This window comes from Poecilia formosa, unplaced genomic scaffold (genome assembly GCF_000485575.1).
Source record: "Poecilia formosa unplaced genomic scaffold, Poecilia_formosa-5.1.2 Scaffold188, whole genome shotgun sequence".
In the NCBI taxonomy this organism is placed as follows: domain Eukaryota; kingdom Metazoa; phylum Chordata; class Actinopteri; order Cyprinodontiformes; family Poeciliidae; genus Poecilia; species Poecilia formosa.
Genome location: NW_006800127.1, coordinates 1033195 through 1051696, shown reverse-complemented (window position 1 = coordinate 1051696; position 18502 = coordinate 1033195). Strand labels below are relative to the sequence as shown.

The following is an 18502-nucleotide window of genomic DNA, read 5'->3' as shown; positions in this document are numbered from 1 at the left end:
AAAAGCGAGCTTTAATTAAAATTTTTCTTTAGGGTGTTCAATAATTTTGAGGCTGCAGAAGTGATTAAAAGTAGAATTTGGTAATATTAGTTTTATTTTACTATTTAGACAGTTTTGGTTTAATTTGTAAAAAAAAAAAAATCCAATAAACCTAATTTGAAATGTGGTCTACAAAAATGTCCAATTACACGTAAAGATAAATGGATCCGTCTATGTGTACCAAGAGGTTTGTAAAAGTATTCCCAAAAACACAATTTGTGGTTTAACACGGCAATATGCTGAAATGTTCATAGGCTACAAATACTTTACCACTTGTCCTGCATTTGCAAAATGATTCCGAAGAGGAAAATTATATCTGAAACCGGCTTATTTTTAACATGTTGATTCTTTGTTGTAGCTTACAAACTCATATAAATCTCAAAGAAATACTCCTTTATTGGGATGTTTTAATTAAGAAATGATAAAAATATTACAACCTAAAATACAACATTCAGCACATTTACATCCCAAATTTTTGTCTAAGCCAATCATTCAAACAAACTGTAAGAAAATACAGCAAATCATAAAATACCATACCCACATCAAACCAAACACTGAGTAAAAACTTTGATAAAAATAATGATTTTCGTGCGCTTCGTTATCTGTTCACAATCTATAAGTAAATACAGTGATAATACTGTGCTTAGCACTGATTATATTTCATAACTGTAAAGTTATTCAGCAACAAAGGTCAACGATGACCGTGACCGTTCATTTCCTGTATATTCCATCTGAGACGACTCTAGCAGTAGTGATTATTGTTGTGACGCTTTGAAACAAGCCTTAAAGACGACATATGGGGTCTTACAGCCTCGGAGTTTATAAAAGAGCAGCAAACATCTGGAGAATATGTGATAAATAAATGTTTTCCATGCATAGACTACAGTACAGCATCTCATTCTCTCTGCATTCAAGAAAACAGAGGAGACAAACTGTTCAAAAAAAATAACAATGAAGTACAAAAAAAAACAACAAAAAAAAAACTGGGGGAATTACTACAGTAATTTCCTCAGTTCAACAGTGAAGCTTTATCACAATCATGCATATGATGGATATTTGGCCATATCTGTAATTGGTATTAAAGAAAAATAAAATAAAATAGATCGCACTTAAGAAAAAAAGGCCTCAAAGAGCAACAAGGATTCACTATTGCTATTAGTTTCAGAAACCTTTCACCAGACGTGGTGTCACAATACGAGGCTCCGATAATACCACCAGCAAAAAAGACAAAACCCTGCTTTGGTAGCTTGTGTCAGAACCAAACACCTAAAGGGAGTCTGTGTGTGTGTGTGTGTGTGTGTGCGTGTGTGTGAGAAAAGGTGATTTTAAGCACAAGACTGAGTATTTGACACCTTCTGAAGCTGTATTTTGTCTCACAGACACATAGAGTGGGACAAAGTTTAAGTTACAGTTCTTGGCTTGTTATTGAGGTTCTGGTGTCACATGTGACATCCTAGAATCCTGCTCAGGGTTGGACGCTGCGGGAGCGGAGACTTTTTCAAAGATGAAACTGTAAAGACTGACGTGGGGACGCGTTGTGCGACAGTTCTTGCACTCTTCGTTGAAGTACTGGATGAAGAGGCTGTACAGCTGTCCTGCGATGGGGAAAAGAAGAAGAAGAAGTGCAGCGAAAAAGGATATATGAGCATTTCAGAGACAAAAAGCACTAACAGGTTGAGGGGCAAAGAACGAGAGACTGGAACTAGCAGGAAAAAAAAAATGAAAGTGTGTTTTGGATCATTTATAAATCTCGTACAGACACAGACACGTATAGCATGAGCTGTTTTTTTCTGCACAGCAACTCCACTTTAGGAAATGGATGGCTGGAGGGGAATTTCTCTGAAAGGCTTCAATAAATGTCAGCAAAAGAAAAAAAGGGAAGAAAAGCGGGGAGTAGAGAGCCGATGCTGGTTTGTCCAGCCTGAATGGCTGGGCTCAGACAATAGCTACCGTCTAAAAGACTAAACTTGTGCGTTTCTGTTATATGCATATAGACGATTGTGTGTTGATGACAAAATGGAAAATCTCAGTCGATTACTAACAGCAGCTGTTGTATAGTGTGGGTTCCTAAACATTTCACATGTCAAAATACCACATTTTTCTAATTTAATGTTTCACAAATTTCTGAAAATTAAAGTGAAAGTCACAGGAGTACGGGATTGAAAAATATATATATATATTTAAGAGGAAAAAAAGAAAATATGTAAATTGATTTCATTAGGTTGTATAAAACCAAACCAATCAATAAGATGCTCAATATGTGGCATTTTAAAGATATAGGGTGCTAATTAAATATAAACAACAAGAGAAGTGCTTGTCTAGAAATGTTAACTTTTTTGGCAAAGATAATAGAATTAAAAAAATAAAGTTGAGACACTCACTTATATTCTCCATACTTTGATTTAATTTATTGTGGTAATCCAGATATAGAAGATGATAAAAGTTAAGTCCTGACATTTCCAGTTTGCTACAACTGTTGACAGATATTTGTCAACTAAGTATTGAAGAGTACCAAAAACCGTAACCTTAAAATAATTAACATAAATGCTGAAATGAGAACTGGTCTTTTTTTAAATTGATTTTAGATGAGGTGAGAACTGGACATTTAAAAGGTGCACCTATTCAGCCAACATTAATAGCCTAACTTGACTAATCATTAAGTTTCATGTTTTTTTTAGGATGTATGTCTGTGTCTTACCAACTGTAACTCTTCTTTCGGCGAGGAACGTGTGCATTTCATGAACGTCTCTCATAAGCTGAGCATCTCCAAACGTGAAGTACGCGACATCTCTCCCGGCCTCGGCAGCTGCCATCAGCTGGATCAGAGCTGAAAGGCAAAGAAGCAGCATGTCAAAAGAAATCTTTAAACCAGCAACACTAAACTGGATAAGCTTTAATAATTTCAGATTTGAACATTTGACCACTTCTATCGGGCTGAGTAGTTGGTCAAACGCTGAGAAAGGTGTGGCTTCGGGCAGTAGAGAAAATGAGTGACGGGAGCAATTTGTATGGGAACAGTAAATAATGCTTTGCTAGGAGAATAGCCTCATCAACAGCACTCAATCTTCAGGTCTTTGTAAATGAGGTTTTAAGGCTTTTAAATAATTTAAAACAGCTGCTATAGTTTTCTGATTTATCGCCTCACAAGACCAACAAATCATCTACAGAAAGGTTTCTAATCTCTACAACAAAAAAAAAAAACAATGGCTTAGTGTTATGTAGTCAACATACGTCAAGTAAGCCATTTTTAATGTTTAATTGTAAATATAGCAATTATGTTCTAAATATACCAGCTCTAGATAGAAATATCCTTTATTCTTAATGTTGGCTGGGGTTCGGAGGCAGAAAGTTCAAATGTCAATATTTGGATGGATTAAGTCCTTGGGAAATATTAAAAGATCAGTGGGTCTATTGATAGCATGCTGTAAATGAAAACCGACATCCACTTGTGACCAGGACTAAACAGTTTATGGTTGGAAACTAAAATCCAGCCTTTTTCTTCCCATCAGTGAGTGGCTCAACCTACCAGCTCAAGTTTTATTCTTCAGAATAAAACTTGTAATTGAAGGAGTAAGACCCAGAGGACACATAATTTATCTTTTACAATGAGCACCAAGTAGTTGAGGTTAGAAGACCTCCTTGCCGTCACCCAAACCTTACAGCTCCCTCCATATATTGTTCAATGGATTAAAAAGTCACATCCAAGTTTTGTTACTTGCTGTCAAAATAAAAGGGTATGAATGATCAGTGGATGCAGAAATGTCTAAAAGCACTAAAACTGTTGTTTTAACTGTTGTGAATCAGCAGTTGAAAGAAAGTAAACTCCTAAGAGTTTTTTTCTGTCATGGAGCATGCTAAAAATAAGTAAAAATCACAAAATGTTAATTAAAAAAAACAGACATATTTTTGGTGAATTTGGAAAATTGCTTTCCCACATGCTCAGAACTTTAAAAAAAATCCAGAGGTCAGAAAATCAGCCACAAAATCTCTGATCAGTGCATAAAGTAAAAAAAAAAGAGTTTGACAAACCAACTGGCCGGGTGAATGGACAGTGTACACTTCCTACTTATGAACCTTCTGAAAGCCTTCACAGAAATAACTGCTTCGACTTACATCGTCTCTTTCCAATAATCAATCACAATTTTAATGGGAACCATCTGTGTTTTTTTTTTTTTTTTTTTTTTTGGGCAGATCCAAAACAGAAAGCAAGTAATGGGAGGGTGACACCTTGGGAAAGCTGCTAATTGACTATCAGACACGAATCCGTTCCTGTGTCTTACTGTACAGGCTGCACAGCAGTGGGATTCCTTCAGCAGGAGCCTTGACGGCTGTGACAAGCATTACAGATGCTTGTCTGTTGTGCTCATCAATCACTCTAATTAATGTAATATATATTTTTTAAACTAGCAAATTGTTTTTAACTACCAAATGAAGTTATTTAGCACACATATGAGCAGTTCAACTAACAATACCTTTCAGGCGCGTGTCTCCACCAAAGGCTCCACAGCCCCAGTTGCCAGTGGCTACAGCGGGGAGGTGCTTGACGTTACTGTTGCTTCGATAAAATCCGCAATACGCCTAGAAAATATGCACAGGGATTAGAAGGAAGCAACGCTTTCTACAGTATATTTACTTAAACGTGTGATAAATCTATAAAGAAAAAGAAAAATACAATGTGGAAATGAGACATGCAAAGAGCTTTTCAAAGTACATATGATTTATCCTTTTTTCCCCACCTTGTTCAGTTCCCTGGTGATCTTCTCAGGAAGAAACTGTTCCAGGAAGTGTCTGTATTTAACAGCATCAATGGCCACAATCTCTGTACACCTTCTCTGCCAGTCGTCCCTGGAAACATAGCAGTGCAGAAGACGGGCGGCCATTATCTGCCTTTCTTCCTTTACATTCCAAGTGATTACAACCCACTTTCTTTGGATTGGTAAACTACTGAAAAAATGACATGTTTTAAACAAAGGTAGAAAATACCTTGGCGTCTCGTCTTTGTAGCTTTTCTGCCACTTGTAACTCTCGGCATAACCAGAATATTTACTGTATTGTTCAGTTCCTGCAGGGAAACAAAGGCAAAGCCAAGGAGCAAAAATATGTTATTCAGTGCTCGACAGTGGGAGCACACAGCGGGCCTAAATCTGTTTCAGCGCCTTATTTCCTAAATCAGATTTAGTGCTTTCTACGCTCCCTGTGCGAGTGCACAGTATCGGCTTCTATTGGATTGTCATAAATAAACCCCCATTGATTTAATAAGTAATCTTCTTTGGGAGGTTTAAAATTAAAAGCCGTTAGCCAACATAGGAAAGAGATACTCCGGAATAAGGAAACCTTCTGTCAAACTAGATTAATCAAGTATGATACACATGTATATCAGCAAGATTTTAACTTTTATTTACAACATAAATCTACCACAACAAGCTTTTGGTTCTGGCTCTAAAATCCCTGGTGGAACTATTAAAGCTACCGGATGGGTGTGATTCAAGACAGGAAGCTGACTCCCAATCGGAAAGTTGTATCCGAATTTCCCAGTTGGTATATCAGTGTCCTTTAAAAAGGCAATGAAGCATGTGTTTTGTCTTAAAGCAGAGTTATCACAGAGAAAAACAGTTTAAAAAGTACTGCATAGCCAAAAACTTTACACATCAAGAAGTTGTGTTCTTTTTGCTCTTGTTGCCATTATTTTATATATGACATTGTATAGAAAAATTTATTTTAAAGTTTAAAATGTTTATAGGAATCAAAATGCACTGACATGCAGTGCTAACATAGACTCTCATTAAGAAGGACCAACTTTAGACTGATCACTTATGCTTCCTGGAAGCTGTTGGTGAATGTTTTATTAATATAAAAAAAAATAAATAACTCGTTTTTCTTTTTCTTTATTTTTTTTTAACGCAAGTGTAATAAAACATGAAAATTAGATAAAAAAAGTTAAGCTATTGGCCCATAGGAAGAACCTTTTAGCAGTATAAAATCTTATTTCTGGCGTCGTTTCAAACCCATTTCAAATAAATTAATGTCTGCTTAAGAATCATCAGGATGCACATCGCTTTCCTGGTTCTTCCCAAAAACACAGCTCATGCCGAGGCATGACAGTCATTTTTTTTTCTTTGAAATATAATTCCTTTACTTTATGAAGAAAAGAGAAATGTAGTGATCATGGCATTGCAAACCCACAGAACAGGCCACCCATATCGCTTCATCCATCAAAGGAACTGACCACCTCCTTCTTCACCTTAATCAAATTTATTTTGTTGAATGTCCGTGACGGCATCCTGCCAGACGAACTTCCATCACAAGATTGTATCAGGGAATCTCTACCTTCCCGTCTACAAACTCACTCGCATCAGCATTTGTATTCCATCTTTCAAGTTATCTCAAGGTAAACTTCTAAATGCTCTTAAGGAGCTCTGTTAAGGAGCTCTAGGGACAGACATAAAGACTAAAATTAGAGTTTAAAAGGAAACGCTGCATACGTGCATAGAATAATCTGGAGGTTTTTAATGAATATATGGCGTAATGGGTCCATTCCATTAGTGGTTGCGACGACCTGAGTTGGGCAATAAATTCCTTTCTGTCTAAATGTAATCATGTTAAGTGCAGAAGGAAAGGGAGGAGGGAAGGGAGAGATGGGAGGGAAGGAGGGGGCTTATCAATGAAGGTCGCTAAGGAGAGTTTCAGAAAAAACAAGATGGCGCCTCAATGGTTTTATATTTTTTGTTTGTTTTAGGGGAATGACCAAAGTGGTGCATGGGCTTAAATATCAGATTCTCCCCTTTAACGTTTACACTCAGCCAATACAAAAGGGAAACAGTGGTGGAGACTCTTGCTTTTTTCTCTGTATTTGTTATTCATTCAGATTAAATGAGCTAATGTCAAATAGATTCTGTTATCTGTCAAAAGATAACAGAATCTGTGAGTTATACTATCTGACGTAATGTGAGCACCGCGTCACCTCTTGTGGAAACAAAAGGACTTCTGTGATAAATTGTTTTCCTAATAAATATCCCTAATGTGGAAATAAATTGGATATTGTCATGAGTGAACTAGCTACTTTGTTAATTAGGTAGAAGATAAATGTGACAAGTCGACAAGGGAACACATCCCCATCTAAAGTCCTGTGTGTGGTTTGGGTTCGGTCACTTTCTGCTTCCAGAGCTACATAGAAATCCCACTGGGTTAATAAGAGTCGACACTATTCAGCTCCATTGATCATGTGCGTCGAGTTGGATTTCAAATTAAGCAATACTGAGATGCTCATTTGAGACAAATTACTAATTATTAATTAAAGAGTAAGATATAGAAAAGCACAATTTTCAGATCAAATGGAGTATTTAGCAGACAGATGCACTGTTCACAGTAAAAATGTGACTTTGGAAAACAAGTTGGTTAAGTAACATGACTTCAAGTGAAGTTTTGACATGGTTTAAATGACCTGGTTTAAAATTAAGACTGATTTTCCAGTTCCAGCACCACAAAAGCGTAAAGTCAAGACACATGACTTTACGATAAATATTGTGTAGACGCAATTTGCATCGCATTGACACAATAAATAAAGGCTGATACCTCATAATTACTAAGAAGTGCAATTATGACTTTAGACAGAGTTGTTTCAAGTAATTAAAGTCAAAACCAATTAAAGTCTGAATTCTTATGATTTTTTACTTTTTCTTTTAAAAAGACCACGAGTAACCACACACCTGTTATAATGAGGCATTCATTGTGTTCCAGAGCTTCAGTAAAGAGGCGAGAAACGATGAGCTCAGGGTTGATGAGGAACCGGATCTCCTCCTGGACCAGTCCATGTCCTGTGACTCCACCTCCTACATACCTGTTTGCAAAGTCAACCTAATGAGGGGGGAAGGAAAGAGATACAAGTAAGGTGCAAAGACTGACGAAGGAAAGCACATCCTCCTGTATTTTTAGGTTTTAACACTAAATAATCAACCAGCTCAAAAAGATTGAAATCATATTGTGTATTGGCTTATTAGCTTATTTTATTGCTAAATTAAGGATATGAACTTGACATTTTAATATATTTTGTCATAATTATTGCAAACAACAAAAGCAACAATAAAAAATCATAACTTGTATCCAGTCTTTTTTTTTGTTTGTTTTTTTAAGGCTCCTTTTTGATAAAGCTTGCATACAGAGGTGTGGTTTTTCTATCACTAAACTTCACGCAGTGACATTAAATCATATTTAAAAAGATGTATTGATATTGTTTATGCTCTTTTGTGTTTTCAGCACTATTCAAACACAATAGCACATACTCATAAGCGTATTTACCAATGCTTCCACAGGAAACGGCCTTATTTGCATTGACAAACAAAAGCTGCTACCTCATTCAGTAATGGGTCTAGAAATGGTAGATTTTAGTTTGGCTGCAGAAAAATGAAAAACTTATACCGAGTTAACTTGCCAGCACACCCAACTTATACAGTCGCATGTGACACTATACAATAAAACATTATATACATATTTGCACTTTGGGTCGTTTATGCAATGCTGATGACAGGAACTGCTATTGTCACTCATTACTTGAATAAACAACTATTATTTTCCCATTAGCCGTCACCCACAGAGGAGGTTTAATACAAACAAATGTCTAAGGATGACCGTTTCCTCCTTGGTGATAATCAGATTAGAAAATCAAAACAAAAACAATGCACATGAAATTGTAATAGATACAATAAATACCAATGAAATGCATAATGTACAGCTGAGCAACTGTGGAAAATCTGAACAACAGTAAAGCTGTGTTGAGAGACTAAGTATTGAATTTTATCTCTAAAGGACAACATTTGACCATCCTTTGTCATTTCCAGCCAGTCAAATGAGTAAAACATGTCATGATCTCAGAAAAAGCCAAGTGGAGAACATTTTATTTATTTCACCAATTAAATTCAACAACTGAAATAGATTTAGTAGATATGGTGGAATACATAAAGTGTGTATTTCTGGTCATTTTTATGATTACGTCTTAAAACTCATAAAGACCCAAAATTCTGTTCCTCAGAAATCTTGCATATTAAATAAGCCTCCATCCAAAACCTTAAAGAGAATCTGGGATATTGTCAAGAGGAGGATGAGAGGCGCCACATCCAAGAATGCAGACGAAACTGAAGGGAGTGAATAAATCCACCTGGACTTCTGCAACACCTCTGCAGTAACACAAACTGATTGCATCCATGCTACACAGCATCGTTGCAGTAATTCAAGTATTGAATGCATTTGGTAGAGTACATGGACATACTTCACTTGTTGAACTGAATTACTAAAAATGTACAATTGTGATGAATTTATTTGGATTAAACTGAACAGAAGTAAACTGCTAAAATTAGAAAAGTTTTTCACACGAGAAGGTTGTAAAACGATGCTCTCATGTCATCTTTATTCTGAAACATCGCTTCATTATCTGATCATATAATATAGAGCATTGTTAATACATAGGCCTAAATCTAAGATCCAACAATTCTATGCAAAAATAACTTGAGGACGCTCAAATCTCCCACCAAAAATTCTCTCTGTAATCATCTGTAAACACTTCTGGTGTAGGGAATATTTTACAGATGCTACACCGACGCATCCTTAAATCGCCATCCTTGTTTGTGTGGTTTAGATAAAAGAACAGTCCGTCCAATCACAGGGCAGATACTTATACATGCTGTCAGAAGTGAGGGTTCTGCTCAGTGGCCCGCAGCTACGTCAATCTGTGTGACAGTAAGTGTGTTTGTATGTGCATGTTTTCTAGCCAGTCACCCAACTCCTCACCTTTATCTCTGGTTCAGCTCCTGACCTCGGCCCCCTTCCCCCCTTCAATCTCACCCCCTGACAGGATGACAGCCTGCTCTGCCCCATTCAAACAGCACACAGCCACTGTCCGGCCTGCTGAGGTAGCCGTCAATTCTCTTGCAGGACTCTTGGCCCACTGGGTCATCCCAGTGCAATGCCTAACTCGCGTCATTTATATTTTCTCCATGTGCCATCTTGCCTCTATCCTCCCACACCCAGGGGTCCTCCCCTCCACCCTTGCCTATCCGAGCTGCTCATGTGTATACAAATACTGTCAACTGCAGTAAAATAATAAATAAATGCAATAGCAGCAAAGGAACACAGAGGAGGAGGATAAAATCCAGTGGGGAGAAATAAATAGGTAATTATAGGTCTTTAAAAAAAAAATAGTATAATTTTTTACCACTTTATTTCTTCTTGTTATGAAGCAAGAAGGCTGCTGATTAATGATAGGTGTGTAACCTTGAACAATATCAGTGCTGAAAAGGAACCAAAAAGCTCAAAAATCACATAAATGGTTCTAAAGACAGAAAATAGGTTAAAAAAATGCAAAAATGAAAATTTCCGGTCATTGTCAAATTTCTCTATTAAGAGTATCTATTCCCCCTCCAAAACATTTACTTGTATTGTACAAAATCCAACACAAAGTTAAAGCAAAAATTCACCATTTACCTGAAAAACTTAAGACTTCAATTATTTTCTGTTGATCAAATTCTAACGACAGTATTTGGTTGCACAACTGCTTTTTTTCTTCTATTGATCATTTTTTTATTTATTAATGTTGTAATATTTTTAACATTATTTCTCCAAGCTGCCACCAGAGGGATTTCTGCTTTTTCCTTTGGCATTTTCAAACACCTGGTAAGATTAACAGGATGAGACCGTCCCTATGGGAAGACGGTGTAGACTTTGACAGACCTGAAGTATGAATATCACAAGCAAACGAGTGTTAAAATTGCAAACTACAATCTCAACTTGACTTAAGTTTGCAAACTGAACGACACAAAGTTGTATTAAAAAAAAGAAAAGGTATGCACATAAAAGCTGAAACTTAAATTCTGCCTTAAAAGTCTGAAAAAGAAAGTCATTCGTGACTACAGGCAATTATCGAGTCATGATAAATTAATCTTTGCACTGAATGCAAAGCTGCACAGGAATCCTTACCTGAAGCATCCCGTATCCATCATCCTCAATTGTCCCCTTGCAAGTTATATGTAGGCGCTTCAGCTGAGTCTGAGAACTTCAGAAACATTTTCGGTTACCGACTGCTACTTGTGTATGTTGATGAATGAAAAATCCTATATTATTCCCCAATTTACCAGTCTTGAATAATAGATTTGGTGAATAATACGAGTGGTGTTTACCTTTCCCAGTCTGGTGGACTGGTAAGAGCTTGTCTTGTGAATGTAACAAGACCATTAGGTCCTTGAAAAAGACGCAAAGAATAAAATGGTTCATTAACTCTATAACAAGGACATCATTTAGGTGAAAAATAAATCATTTTTGGGTCTTACTTGTTTCAGTAACTCTCCTGAAGTAACACAGCAGAGTTTTTAACTTCTCAATCTTTCTAGGAGAAGAACCTTCAAACAACCTGAAATGAAAAAAATGAACAGACATTTGACTTCAACAAAGAGCTTTTTCTACATGACGATGTTAACTCAGTAATTTATTAAAAATTAATAATAAAAGCACACTTTTTATTTTCCGACATAAAAAGAGGAATTCACTTTTTAGAGAACCCTGCAAAAAACCTGAAAAAGATTTGCTGCTCAGATTAGACGAGACCAACATCACTGCATATCAACCTGAACCTTGAAGTTCAGATTTTCAAATCTCTGTACACATCATCTACAACACAAGCTTTCCAACAAAAACAATGTCTGGTCCAGCCTTCCTTCCTTAATACAGCAACACTGCCTGCCGATGTTTCGGTTTGTGGGAATATAAAACTGAGGTGGAAGAACAAGCAAGGAGTGGTGGACGGAAAGCTTAAATCACCACATACTGGGACACCCTCCATTAAAAACACCATAAGGTTTTGGTTATTTAAATTAATCATTTATCTCCAACCGTTTTCTGTTCAGTTCAGTTAAGATTTAAAGCAGAGGAATGCAATGAAATGAGAAACGTATTGCACTAAAAGCCCTTTAGTGATAAACATTTATTAAATATAATTCAAGCATAAATGGACAACTTCAGTTCTCCACCAAGTATAAGAAAAAGATTTGTAACACCCTAGATCGATAACAGTAAGTCTTGCACCAGGGAAAATGAGCTTTAGAGACACAGCGGATGAGAAATAGGTTCAGAGTGATGTTTAAAGTGTTATTAAAAAAACAACAACAATGATTTAAAAGGAAGTTACAATCCTTTTGTATATATTTTCAAAGATAAAAGGGTGCATCCATATTTTTTTTTCAAAATGTCTAAATATAATTAACATTTTTAAATAAGCATACATGCCAATTTAATCAAATTCCTTAATTGCTTCTTAATCTGTTGTATAGAAACCACCATACAGGCTGTGTGAGTTTTATCTTTACTGATCGTATACTTCTTTCACTCAAACAATAAGCAGTGCATCAAACTTTTTCGCCCGTAAAACATGGTTCCTGTCACAGTCTTCTCAAACAGCAGAAAACACAAGTTAAAGAAGTCCGCTGCCTTCTGCGTTGCCCCTCGAATACATCCATCACTTAGCAGAGGACAAACCTTGACAGTTCTGCCAAAACAGCAATCAGCAGATTGCTTGCTGCTCTGCTTGTCCAAGACGGAGAGCTGCTGTAGCCAATAAGCAAAGTGACGGACACTCCCTCAATTACCAGGAGAAAGGGAGGGTCGGTAACGATCCAGGGCCCATTTTAGACTGCAGTGGTTGTCTTATTTCATCTTCTCAGAAAGACCACTGCCAACCCCCGCCCGCTCTTGCTCTGTCCTGCATTTTTGCTGCTGGCAGAAATGCTGATAGGAGGTCCAAGTGGTCCTAAAAAGCCAGCTATGCAATTGAATCAATGTTTATATTATTACAGCATTCTTGCAGATAGCGCATGGAAAGATAGGACCAAAGTACAGACAGAAGCACAACACTGGAAAGGTGTTGTGTGAACTCAAAGAATAAAATAACACTAATCACCTAGCTGTGTTATTTATTTATCTCATAACACTTAAGATTTCTCAAAAACAGCAACTCCAGTCTGTCAGGCAACAACTGGGTGTTATTACATTACTCCTTACTATCACTAACTAGAAGGAGGAGCTCCAAGAAAACAAGAAAATTGAGTTAAAGTAGTATCTGGAAAAGGTATTGTTATAATGAGGCATTTACTGACCAAATTGAGACAAAGCAGGTAGCAAAATCTCACTTTTTTTCTCACAGAAAAAAGTGATATATACCTTACCTATATGGTATATAAAAGAAAAAATCTCACCAACTGTAATTCTGCAGTTGCTATGGCTGTGTTAAAACTAAATACTAACATTAAGGGGCTTTATGAACAACAAGATCAGTTTATACTTTGAGAAATGTCTTTAAAAAACCCTGTTAGGTTTTTAGAAAGTTTAACGATTCACTTCAAAGAACAAGACAAAACAGAATACAGAGTTCATGAATGATAAAATTTTAGAAACTTTAGAGAAAACTAAGAATATCCATTTTTAGGCTTTACAAATCACACCACCACACAGAAAATCATCAGTATACAGCAAAGAACTTCTTTCTTTTTTACTTCAAAATAAGAGTCCCAAAAGTATTATTATAACCAATCAGCTTTCAGGAACCCCTGACCATCCATGTAACTTTGTAAAAAAAAAAAAAAATACTTGAGAAATGTGGACTGTGAATGCTGATATTAGTGTTGTGGACATCTGTGCCTCAACAACATATTTTGCACTGATGTGGTATTTTAGGCTTGAATAGCTGCAGTGATAGACCAACTCCTCTTAGCACAACTTGTACAAGCAGGTTTTGCAGATGTTAATTGTGTGTCAAATTTACGGACATACCAGAAATGTAACACAAAGGTTTCAACTCATTACATTACACAAACAAAAAAAAAAATAAAATAAATAAATTTAGGGCTTTTGTCCTGATTTTTCTATCAATCATCTCTTTCGTCTTGGTTGAATCTAAATAATTTCAAATTTGTATCTGCCTGGGTTATGGATATTATTTAGCTTGAAGGATTTACATTCATCAACACTTGCATCTAAAATTCACATAAACCTCAAAATTATATGAAGTCATAGAAAACCAGGCAAGTGTGTACTTTAAAACAGTCAAGACAAAGTGCTGCAATTAGCCCTCATGCTTTGTTTTGTCTTCAATAGACCATTTACTGTTGAGCTGACTGAAAGAGAAAACACCAATTTATAAAACACACCTACTACAATCTTCATCCCACATCGAGGACATAACAGAAGCAGGGGGAAAAAAAAAAAAGATAGATCTCAGCCCACAGCCTAAAACCTTTTCTAGTGATAGATGAAGTTATGTCAAGGACAACAAAACTAAATGTTTCGTGTCCATCAGTAAACTAACCTACAAGTTGACATTCTAACTGGAAAGTAATGAATCCGCAGGCCAACAAACAGAATTAGTCAAACTGAGTAAAATTGTCAATGATTTCTATTTGACTGGTTTTCAGGGCAGTAGCTCCCCCTGATGGAAGTCATGTTATCTTGAATGGGAGGAATACAATGAAAACATTGCCTTTGGGCAACATATTCCTCACACTTTCATTAATACTGGTCAAAGCGTTTAATTAAAATGACAGCGTTAACACTTAGCAACAGACAACACAAACTGAGCCCTCCTCTCTCCTGTTTCAAGCAAAGGTTTACAATAAAATAAAATAAAAATTCAACGAGGCATTTATTTTCGTGATGTGCCTGAATTAGGGAGACCCAGCACCGCTTACAATACTGTGAGTGCTGCGTTTCAAGAATCGTGTCTCCATTGGTGTTTGTTTACCTGTAGAAGTTGATCTCGGGATAGTTGCAGTACTCCGACTTGCGGGAGTTGCGTCGAGGGAATGTGCAGAAGAAGGCGTTGGCCAAAAGACAGGCTATTTGCTCCTGAGACAGAGTCAGGGAATGGTTCATACCTGACTTAAGTAAAGGAATTGGCTGGAGGGAGACAAAAAACAGAACATAAACACACAACTTAGAAGCATAATAAGACTAGAAGATGATGTCGATGCAACCACACGAAAGCTGGAAGGCTAAAATACCAGCCAATCAAAGGTGAATCCTGAAAATAGATACAAGGTTTTGTGGGTGCAACAGTGCAAGTTGGAGGGCTGATGAGCTCAGAAAATTAGTTTAGTGATATAGCAAGCAGGAGATAAGGAGGGCTCCATTAGTTAAATGAGTGGTAGTAATTAAGGTTCCGGTTTTGTTGCTCTCCCTCAGGTTCGTTCAGTCAGACACATGGGGCCCATCAATCTTTACCGATTAGGGCTAAAGAGCCTCCCAAGGCCGCCAAGTAGGCAGATCGATACCACCTCTAATCACACACACATAAACATTACCTTTTTAAACCCAATACTACAGACAATCTTTATACTTTCCAGCTTTACAGTTTTACTAACGGTGGTGAACAGCTGACTTGCTTGGAAAACCACAGGGTTGTTTTTTTCCTCTCCTTTCTGAGTGGGAGTTGAATTCAGTGAATTGAATTAACTGAAGACTCTGCAATAGATAATGCAATTACAAAAATACCAATCTTGTAATAATTCCTGTATCGCTATAATGGATGACAGAGTCTGAAAACAAAGACAAATGAAGATGACATTTAGACGGACCTCTAAGAAGGACCAGCTGTGTGTACCAGGAATTTAAAAGAGGTCTGTGGACTTTAATGGTCAGTGTATCAGGCCCGGTTAGGCCAAATGTATTTCTCAATGAAAGGAATCCCTGGTGCAGAATGGTAACTTCAGCAATGAAAGAATGACAAATGGTCAACAACCAGAGCGTGCAACACCTAAAAACAAACAAACATATGTCATGTGTTAATCTGTTTAATCATAAAAAGGGCTTGATGCAGGGGTTGAAAGTTAATAACTGTAAAGCCCTGACTTAAAATAATAATTTAAAAAAAAAACACTTAAAATGATGTAAGCTGGATGCATTTTTGGATAATATAGATCAATCATTAAATAAATGAAAAGCAATTGTTGGATCTCCTTCAAATATAATGATCATCTTTTGCACAAATCTCTCTTGACACAACATTAGCTAATCTAATGCTAGACTAGATTAGCTAATCTAACAAATATGTACCCAAAGTTTGTAAAACCAGGTTACTCAATTGTTGTCTTTCTTACCTCTTACTACAGGTAATCTGACTCGGTCACACGATTTAATCTAAGACAAAACCTTCAAATTTAAAAAAAAACAAGGCAACACAAAACATTTTGAGTGAAATGCGTACAAAAGAAAATATAATGTTTGTATATTAAGAGTATTAAAGAAAAAAAATCAGTCTGCAATGCCATAAACTAAGAATTAAGAGAGAAAAATGCTTACCATTGTGCAGAGGCGAGGTGCACTAAGTGCGAGCTCGACCATATCAGGTAGTATGCCCTCAAACAGCTGTTGCAGCTCACAAAGCTCAAGATACTGAAATAAAGCCAAAATACAGAAGGGTTGTCAATTTTTATCAATCTGATATATTCCAGGAACCTCCAGTATTTCCTAGAAATTGTTACATGTACTAACGGCCAAATTTCAACAAAAGGTTTTCTCAAACAGAGGTTAATATGATGATTATGAACCTGCAAGAATAATAAAGCAAATTAATTAGTTAAAAAAATGCTGAAATATTGTTTAAATTGACATTTTTATTTTATGCTAGTGTTAAGATACCCATTTATTTAATTTACCCTTTAAGTTTGAATCATTTACCATTTGATTTCTTTACACCCGTTTTCCCCTCCAAGCTGCTTTGCTATAATTTTCCCTGTTTTCAGATTTGAAATGCCTAAAATGATTTCACATTTTAGTATTATATTCAAGATAAACTATTTTTAAACATGTACGATATTCATTTATTTGATAAATAAATAAATACGTCATATTTTTCCCCCCTTCTGCTTTATTTCCACATGCATAATTAATTTACATATTCTTTTTTACATTTCAGTTTCTGGATTTCACTTCCCCGCTCTCTCTGCTGGACTCAAGGAACGACAGGACCAATCAGACTGTTCTGGTCCATGTGGTCTTCCAAAACGTTGCCATTACCCCTCTTGGACATCAAACAGTCCCAACGTTTTAAAAGGAGAAAAAAATAAATAAAAAAAAATGCTGCTGAGCCACTCGCAGCACAGAACGCATTTTCAGAGGAAACCATCATCAATCAGAAAATGAGCCCGCCGTGACCGAGGCACCCATACTTCAGCGGCAGCTTACCTCAGCATCCATGGGCAATTCCCTCTAAAATAAACATCCAGGTTTTCCATCATACACCCAGATTTACAACACAATCATTTATGAGTGTAGTGGCTTCGAATGTCACCGTCATCAATCACTTGCCTTATTCTATAAAGGTAAGCAGGGGAGCTGGCACTGATTAAATGGACCTTCTGGAGCAAAATGCAAATGACCAATTGTGGGGAGAGTGGCAGGCTGGTTGATTTTCAAGAGGAAGTCTTCTGCGGTTGACTTAGCGAGGAGCATTTATATGGCTGCAGAGCAGGTCTGACTAAATGCTGTCAGAAGTAATGAGCTGGCAGACATCATAAAATGCTCCTGTGGGACTAATAGATGGTAGGTGGTGATGCAGCAGGATGATGGCAGAAAGGGGAAAGGACTGCATTTAAACAGCTACAGCAGCACAGTCCCACATGCTTAGGCAAACCATGCGATTTCCATATTTAAACGTCTTAAAGTATCTCCAACAAGTCCTAGTAATTAGAGATTATGGGTTAATGGTGATTTTTATCTTCTGGTTCAAAGGTAAATGTAATTTTGTGAGGGGAAAGACATTACACAAGTAAAAATGGTTTCACAAACAAACACAAACTGCTGGGTTTTTTTGTTTCACTGTCAGGGGTTCATTGGTAAGAGCTACATCAGTTATACTTACTCTTGGACCGTTACCCTGCTCTGTCCTCACAAACATTCATCAGATAGTGACATGGTGACAGTTTCATTCGGCTGAGAGAGAAACACTACGACGATTTACAGACAAGCTCTAATTTGGATAACCCCTTTTTTCCCCCCTCCAATGGCTGCTACACATTGAGAGGAACGTCAATCATTGGCTCCGGGGCAATACGCCTCCATACAATTACACCCCCCTCCGCCCCCGGAACAAAATGTTGCTCTGAATTTAATAAGGCAATCCTGAGTGAGGAGAGGAACAACAGTTTCATTTAAATTCACAATAATCTGCTTGAAATTTAGTTTGTTAGATTAACTAATAGGGTTCCCTTCACATGTTTATTACCAAATGCTCAGATTTTCAACTCAAGGATTTTAAAACAAATTTTAAAAGCCACAATGGATAGGTGGACTGACAGATAGGCAAATATAAAAATGACTTTATAGCATGGTGGAAAACTGGTCAAAACAGCAAACCTGCAATCACTGATTAACAACAGTGTTTCCTGTAGGGTAATAAAATAAATATGTATAAATACATAAATAAATATGTATA

At 36.7% G+C, this 18502-nt stretch overlaps 1 protein-coding gene across 1 annotated transcript in view; it reads right to left on the bottom strand.

The window, feature by feature from the left end:
- Positions 1-415: 415 nt before the first annotated feature.
- parga (poly (ADP-ribose) glycohydrolase a) overlaps positions 416-18502 on the bottom strand; it is a 24883-nt gene continuing 6796 nt past the window's right edge. Inside the window, exons 5-15 of the mRNA XM_016678693.1 lie at positions 16369-16491; positions 14813-14967; positions 11355-11434; positions 11205-11265; positions 11005-11080; positions 7746-7893; positions 5023-5101; positions 4776-4884; positions 4512-4617; positions 2738-2866; positions 416-1634 (exon numbers count right to left, since the gene is read on the bottom strand). Coding sequence (XP_016534179.1) covers positions 1462-1634; positions 2738-2866; positions 4512-4617; positions 4776-4884; positions 5023-5101; positions 7746-7893; positions 11005-11080; positions 11205-11265; positions 11355-11434; positions 14813-14967; positions 16369-16491 — 1239 coding nt within the window. The 3' untranslated portion in view covers positions 416-1461. The remainder of the gene's footprint in view (positions 1635-2737; positions 2867-4511; positions 4618-4775; positions 4885-5022; positions 5102-7745; positions 7894-11004; positions 11081-11204; positions 11266-11354; positions 11435-14812; positions 14968-16368; positions 16492-18502) is intronic.